Source organism: Callospermophilus lateralis, chromosome 5 (genome assembly GCF_048772815.1).
Source record: "Callospermophilus lateralis isolate mCalLat2 chromosome 5, mCalLat2.hap1, whole genome shotgun sequence".
Classification (NCBI taxonomy): Eukaryota; Metazoa; Chordata; class Mammalia; order Rodentia; family Sciuridae; genus Callospermophilus; species Callospermophilus lateralis.
The window spans coordinates 71,874,320-71,882,590 of NC_135309.1; the positions used below are offsets into that span (position 1 = coordinate 71,874,320).

At 36.9% G+C, this 8,271-nt stretch overlaps 1 protein-coding gene across 1 annotated transcript; it reads left to right on the forward strand.

Moving 5' to 3' along the window:
* The first annotated feature begins 738 nt into the window (after nt 1–738).
* On the forward strand, nt 739–2,997 carry Taf7 (TATA-box binding protein associated factor 7). The gene is made up of 2 exons (XM_076855953.2): nt 739–1,021; nt 1,428–2,997. The coding sequence occupies exon 2, from the start codon at nt 1,498–1,500 to the stop codon at nt 2,545–2,547; it is 1,050 nt and encodes a 349-aa protein (XP_076712068.1). The 5' UTR covers nt 739–1,021; nt 1,428–1,497; the 3' UTR covers nt 2,548–2,997.
* Nucleotides 2,998–8,271: the final 5,274 nt, after the last annotated feature.

Genomic DNA, 8,271 nt, shown 5'->3' on the forward strand with positions numbered 1-8,271 from the left:
TAAAGCTGATGTGAAAAATATTCCAAAGGAACTTAAAAATTACTTGAGAGACAAGGCATAATATTTCAATTATATATAACACTTTAATCAGACCTTCTATCAGACAATTCTGTCCTTAATGAACCTCTGCTTCCCAAAGAACACTTACTTCTCTGTTTACATTTATAGCTCAATCAAGCGCATTAAAAAGAAAAATCACCTCTGGTCCTTTGGAGTCCTCCAAAACAGAAATAAACCTAGAGGCTTAGTTCCCCTCCAGGCAATTTCAAAATTAAGAAAATACAGACATATAGAATCATATAGTAGGTAGCAAATCCTCATCACTCCATTGGTTCAGGCACTTTAAAATCCATTTTGTGGTTAGTTACAAATTCTTGTAGCTGCACCAGATTGGATACACCCAAGGGAGGATCAGAGATGTTTCCAGTAGCAAAGATGCTTTCTCCAAGAATCCCCTATCTCCGGTAATCATCCGGAAGACTAGAAGTTATCCCGCCCCACGGCGATTCGGTAAAAGTGCTGACTTAGAGGGGAGCAAATTTGTCTTTCTTGGAACAGACATCTTTTATTTTCCAACCCAAGCCTCTTCTGAAGTCATTTTCCGCCCTTAAATTTTCTCGCGAAAAGACGAGATAGCGCAGGACAGCGTCATTGCGCCTGCGCCCGCTGAGGCAGCGGATACTTCCGCTTGGGCCGAGCTGTCAATCAGCCGCCTCCCGCCCTGCGCCGTGACGTAGCGCTTCCTTCTCCGCCGCTGCATACCGGGGGTTGCTGAAGTGCTGAGCGTGGTGCTCAGAGCAGCGGCTTTAAGCGAGATTTCCCGCAGCTTGTTAGAGCTCCTTTCACCGTTAATCTGTAGCGGATCACTTTGCCAAGCAGCAGGAAGAACAAAGAGATAGAAAAGGAGACGCTTGGCTCCCGGACGCTTTGTTGCTCAGAGCCGCTGGCGCTTTGCTCCCATCTGCTTCCTCTTTCGCTTTGCTCCGGGCAGAGAAGCTGAATGTGTAATCAGCAGTGGATTGTAAGTACCCGAGGCGAAGAAAGCTCACTGCGCCCCGCTTTTTGAATATTTTTATTCCGGGAGAGTTTGTGGATTGGGATTGTTTGCTGGGCCTTGCTTTCTGTGCCGAAAATCCACTCCGCGGGAGCCGCCATTTGTTTTCTGCTTGCTGTCTTGCTTGCTCTGTCTGCTTTGTCCGGCAGCGGCATCTAGAGGTTGGAACTTGGCATTGCATCTAATAGACTTAAGAACTTTGTGAATAAGCCGAAGTGTCAATAACAACCCGTGCTCTTATCACCTTGGAGAAAAGACTTGTGGCTTATTAAGTCAACTTAGACGCTTACTTGCTATTCTGCTTAGCTGCTTTTCTACTTAGAACTCTTGTAATTAAAGATTTCAGTTCATAACACACTGATATTTTTAACAGTTGCAGTAGCTGGAACTTTTTAGTGCAACAAGTGTTTATTAGAGGAGAAGTGAGCCACAAAGAAGTAAAGATGAGTAAGAGCAAAGATGACGCTCCTCATGAACTAGAGAGCCAGTTTATCTTACGCCTACCTCCAGAATACGCCTCTACAGTGAGGAGAGCAGTACAGTCTGGCCATGTCAACCTCAAGGACAGACTGACAATTGAGTTACACCCCGATGGCCGTCATGGAATTGTTAGAGTGGACCGGGTTCCATTGGCCTCAAAATTGGTAGATCTGCCATGTGTTATGGAAAGCTTGAAAACCATTGACAAGAAAACCTTTTACAAGACAGCTGATATCTGTCAGATGCTTGTATCCACAGTTGATGGTGACCTGTATCCTCCTGTGGAAGAACCAGTTGCTACTACTGATCCCAAAGCCAACAAGAAAAAAGATAAGGATAAAGAGAAAAAGTTTGTCTGGAACCATGGAATTACTCTGCCACTGAAAAATGTCAGAAAGAGAAGGTTCCGGAAGACAGCAAAGAAGAAGTATATTGAATCTCCAGATGTGGAAAAAGAAGTGAAGCGGTTGCTGAGTACAGATGCTGAAGCTGTCAGTACTCGTTGGGAAATAATTGCTGAAGATGAAACAAAAGAGACAGAAAATCAAGGCCTTGATATCTCGTCTCCAGGAATGTCTGGCCATAGACAGGGCCATGACTCATTGGAACATGATGAGCTTCGAGAGATATTCAATGATCTCAGCAGCAGCAGTGAAGATGAAGATGAGACACAACATCAAGATGAAGAAGATATAAACATCATTGACACTGAAGAAGATCTGGAGAGACAGCTACAGGATAAGCTAAATGAATCAGATGAACAACATCAAGAAAATGAAGGAACCAATCAACTGGTTATGGGAATTCAGAAACAGATTGATAACATGAAAGGCAAGCTCCAAGAGACCCAGGACAGAGCAAAACGACAAGAGGATCTCATCATGAAAGTAGAAAACCTGGCTCTCAAGAATAGGTTCCAGGCTGTGTTAGATGAACTCAAACAAAAGGAAGACCGAGAAAAGGAGCAGCTTAGTTCTTTGCAAGAAGAACTAGAATCACTTTTAGAGAAGTGAAGAAGAGTAGTGATACTTAATTTCAGTCCTGAGACTGGAAGGTCTTGGTTTCATCATTTGGATATTAAGACTTTTCAGTACTTCCCATTCCCTCTAATGTTAGAAGTTATGTTGAATTATCTCAGAAGTTTTTTTTTTTTAGAGCTACTTTGCTATGTGTTTATTCTTTAGGAAGTAAGATTGCATAGACAGTTGCTTTTGGAAAGTCATAAAATCAGTGATTTGAACAATTTAGCTTTAATCATAGTTTCATTTGCAGGACTTGCTCCTGTTTATTTTACAGAAACTGTTATTTTCTCTTTTGCTATCTGAGATCAATAGGAAGAAATTGATCTGTTGGCAGCTATTTACATATGTTTTTCATACATTACCTATTTTCTTAGGGATGCAAGTCATTTTCATAAAATTGTTTCTAATAGTAAATAAAAGCAACTAATTTTCATGTTATAATGTATCTTGTTTTTTCATGGGTGGTGGGAATCAAGGTGGGTTCTTGGTGGAGTTTAAGGACTGAAGAATGTGATCCTATTTTGCAGGTAAAGAAGCAGTTCTGTTGGGTTTTCAGAAAAAGGAATGTTGTAGGGGCAAAGAAATTGGGAAACACCATCTGCTTTATAAGGTTCCAATACACCTGTTACATATGGAGTTGGGGAACATAGGTAAATAGCCTTCCTAAACTATCCTAATTTTTATAGATGAAGGTTTGTTTCTGCCCTTTTCAAAAAGCACTAACCTTAAGCTTATCTCCATGTAATACTGGAAATAAAGCAATGACAGTCTAATGAACAATTCCATTGGTGGGGACTAAGATTCTATCCTAATTCTTTTTAATTTAATTCCTTCTATTATTTAATATGATAACTAAAGGGATCCTTGTTGTTTCATCAAAATTGCCCACAAAGAAGTAAGTACAGTGGTCTGGTAATCAAATTTTCTTAATTTTCATATTCACTTAAATTTTCCAATCTCAAAAGCCTCTTCTTCAGAGCTACATTGGAAAAAATCAGTGATAAAATGTGGAATTGTTACATTTCTGACAGATTGGTATATAAAAAGCCTTAGTGGATGTGTTGAAGTAAGTATGTTTAGGCTCATTTAAATTTTCTGTTTGTCAGGAATAATTAGTGATGAGGTGTTTTTTTTTTTTTTTTTAAATATTTATTTCTTAGTTTTTCAATGGACACAACATCTTTGTATATGGCGCTGAGGATTGAACCCGGGCCGCACGCATGCCAGGCGAGCACGCTACCGCTTGAGCCACATCCCCAGCCCAGTGATGAGGTGTTTTTAAGAATAATTTAACCAGGGAAGGGAATATAGCTCAGTTAGTAGAGTGTTTGCCTCACATGCATTCACAAGGCCCTGTGCTTGATCTCCAGAACTATTAAAAAAAAAAAAAATTAACCAGACTTCAAGTCTACAATCATAATTGCTGATATTTGGAACTTTCACAGGGGTAATATTTCTCACAGCTGATCATTTTGTTTTACCAAAATTTTTTTCACAAGTTTAAGACTTCAATATAGAACGGATGCTTAAATAAGATTTCCCTCAATATTTAGGTTTTGGAATTTTTCTTGTTTGAAAATAATAAAAAGCAGGTTTTCATAACATGCTATTGTGGAAGGAGATAAATTCCAATTTTAGTACATCTAGATAATTTACTACTATTTAATAAGATAACATAGGAAACCTTACTATCTTACTTGGCTTTCCAGTGGATCTTTTATCAGATAATTATCAAGGTCTCAAGAAAGTTCCTATGACTCAGTGACAGCTAAGTTTCATCAAAATTGAAAAGATGCTGCTTACATTAACAGAATAGCCTACTGATCTCACTGTTCAGTTATTAACTGCTGATTCTCAAATCCACATTTCTAAGCCTGATCTCTTCTGAGCTTCAGATTTAGTATATTCAACTGTTTACTGGAATCACATGAAAGTATCACTCAGGTACTGCACCTCTACATTTTCAAAACAGAACTCATCTTTGCCCTTCTTGTATTTCAGTGAAAATAAATGCCACTACCATCCACCCCAACTGTTGAATCTAGAACTTTGGGCTCTAAGGTTTGACTTCTGCCTTTCCCTCACTATTTATAAAGAGCATTCAGCCATCCAATCACACTGCTATTGTCTTATTTCAAGCCATTTTGTCTCTTGCCTAGTAAATGACAATAGCTTCCTGTGTGTGTGTATAAACACTTTACCATCTGCTTTTTTTCCCCCCTAGTATTAGGGATTGAACCCAGGACCTCACATGTTAGGCAGGCACTCAATTATGAAGCTATGTCTCATCCCCAGCTTTTTAAATTTTTAAGTCAGAATCTTGCTGATGCCCAGGCTGGCCTCCAACTGATGAGCTTCCTGCCTCAGCTTCCTGAGGAGCTGGGATTGCAGGCTTACACTATTGCACATCCTTGACCCCAAATGATCTTTCTGACATTTAATCATGTCACTTCCATGTCTGAAATCTTGGGTGGTACATCTTTGCTCCCAGATTGAAGTTTTATGTCTCTTAAGAAAATGTGTAAGATTATGAATTTTCCCCTTACCTCTTCAGCCTAAGTTCACCACATGCCTTTACTATACTGTTAATCCATCCTGAACCTATTTACATTTTTTTCAAGGATTTTTTACTCTTCCTCACCTGGGCCTGAGTGCCTTTTAACAAGGTGGTTTACTCTACCTGGAAGACTCTGAGTCTCAACTATCACATACAGCAAGTTTTTCTTGACCTCATATCTAGTTTAAATGACTCTTGTGGCTTTGCCTATACTCTGTGCTTCCCACTTTTAGTTATTGCACAACACTGGATATGGATGTGGATGTTTCTCACATTTAGTAACTATAATCCCATGCGTACTTAGTATGCACTTTTCATAGTAAAATATAAATTACCTGTTGCTCATATCCCCCAATACTGTATAAATTCACTGAGAGACATGTTTTAATTTTTTAAAATCTTTGTTTCAATAATTCTCTTATTTTTATTGGTTCTTAATTAGACATGGCAGTAGAATCCATTTTGATAAAATTATACAAGCATGAACTATATCTTATTTTAATTAGGATCCCATTGTGGGTGGGCATGGTGGTGGAATTCACATAGGTATTTTCATATGTGTACATAGGAAAATTGTTAGATTTAAAACATTTTCTTTCTAGTTTTATAGTATGCCTTTATTGTAATTTGTTTATTTACTTATTTTTTTGGCACTGGGGATTGAACTCAGGGCCTTGTACATGTGAGGCAAACACTGTACCAACTGAGCTATATCCCCAGTCCCTTGTTTTTTTTTTTTTTTTTTTTTTTTTAATGTGGTGCTAAGGATTGAACCCAGTTCCTTACACATGCTAGGCAAGCACTCTGTCACTGAGCTACAACCCCAGCCCAAAACTGTTGGATTTATTCTACTCTTTTCTATTCCCCTCCCTTCCTTTCATTTCCCTTTAATCTACTGAACTTCTTCCCCTCTCCCCTTTATTGTGGTTTAGTTTCCACATATCAGTGAAAACATTTGACTTTTGTTTTTTTGCTTATTTCACTTAGCATGATAGTCTCCAGATACATTCATTTTACTGGCATATGGCAAAGTCATTCTTTTTTAAGTATCATATTAGTCACAGTTAACAGTTACTAAAGTATAATACAGAGATTAAAATCTTAAGGTTAAGAGATGTAGTACCTATGGGCCGGGGTTATGGCTCCGTGGTAGAGTGTTGGCTTAGCATACGTGAGGCATTGGGTTCAAAAATACCACATAAAAATGAACAGATAAAATAAAGGTATTGTGTCAACTACAACTAAAAAAAAATATTTTTTAAAAAGAGATGTAGTACCTACAAATTATTATCCCAGCTCAGTAATCTATTAGTTGTGGATCTTGGGCAACTTAATCTATTTGTCTCAATTTTCTTATGTCTAAAATGGAGATGATAATATTACCTACCTCATAGGGCTGTAGGGTCACTGACTGTTAATCATATAGAGGACTTACTTAATACCTGGAGTATGTTAATCATATAGAGGACTTACTTAATACCTGGAATACAGCAGAAATGAAGTTTCCTTCAAATATATCTGTAGTATAAATACATTGGCTCAACTTACTACCATAACTATATCGTTTATTTGGTTTATTTTGAACAGCTTTGCATTAGCATTTAAATAAAAACCTCCATAATGAGTAATTATCTGTTATAAAAATTTCAAAAGAGAATGACTTAATTGAAGACTGGGAACCGAGTAAATATTGGTTACTGTAAGAGACTAACTTTTCTCACAAATTACTTGGCTTAATCAGTATGGTATACAGTAGAACTACAGTTTTCAGTATTCCTGTGTTTATGAACAGATGTTTTGAAGAACATTTTTAAAATTACTCTTTTAAAATGCTAAAATGAGACTCTTAAAATTTTAAATAATGGATTCTATAAAAAATCAGTAACATTCTTCTCATATCAACTTTCTAAGGTAAACTACTCTTTAACATTTTGATGTGTATTATTCCATCCCTTTATTTCATGTATACAATTAATTACATATATATACTTTTGTGATGCAAACATATTGTGATAAGTATTATTCTGCAACTTAATATGTTATATATTCTTATCAACATATATAATTCTCTTTTTCACAATATAGTTTTTCTTACTGATATCCACTCCTTATTGATAGTTATTTAAGTCATTTATTTTTTAGTTTGTTAATGCACAGAATGCTGCAATAAATATTCATTCATATGTATGCCTCCAGTAAGAATTCTAAGTGGAAACATGGCCTAAGTGGAAACATGCACTGCATAGCAACCACAATGGGCTTCTATGTTTCATATGCCAACCCCTTTCCTGCCAGAGTTTTAGCAATTAGAGTTTCTTTTATTGGAACACTCTCCAGATAGTTTCATGGATAACTTTCTGCCATTGGCCTCAGCTCAAACCTTACTTTTTTCTGTTAACTTTATCTGACCACTCAATTTAATTGCTAGAAGTATGTGATTTGAATGTTTCATCTTGTTGAGGGTGGTGGTATTCACTAAAAAGTGGGAAACTACTTTGCCATTGTTTTCTGGTGGGTATGCTCTGGAAGATATTCAGGGGAAAGTGCTTTCAATAGCTTAAGATTCCCTACTGCCTTGAGTAATGTTTATCATGGAACTTGATCTCTATTATTTGTGTAACTATGTATGACAATTCAATGGAGGTACAGACTGTTTTCCTAATAATAATGCCCTCATACTGATCGTTGACCTTGGCTATTGGGACATAGTTCCAATGTAACATTTTTCTTTAGTATAGATTTGCTTAATTTAACTGGGACATATTGTCATTTACATTTACCTGTAATTATGAGTATATGGACTCCTTTTGATCTGAAAGTTTCACTGTTTGACCTCTGGAGATCACAAGATGATGGTGAATGTATTGCTCTTCCTTTTCTAAATTGTTCCATAAAATAAGTTGTTTGGTGTTCTATTTAGGTTTTGAACAATTACTCAAAAATTAAAAGGCCTTGCCTTTTCTTACCATACATCACTTTATAACTAGCAATGCATTTGAAGCATATGACCCCACTCTCTAACCTTCAAATTAAATATATTCTACTTTAAGAGACATGTCCTGAGAGTGCTGTTCTGAACTTCTTCATTTTTATTCACAAGAAAGACTTGTTTCATTACAGATGCACATAGGATCCTAGAAAGAATGCTCAGCAGAATA

Coding starts and splice junctions, on each gene's coding strand:
- Taf7 (XM_076855953.2), top strand. CDS start 1,498: ATGAGTAAGAGCAAAGATGACGCTCCTCATGAACTAGAGAGCCAGTTT.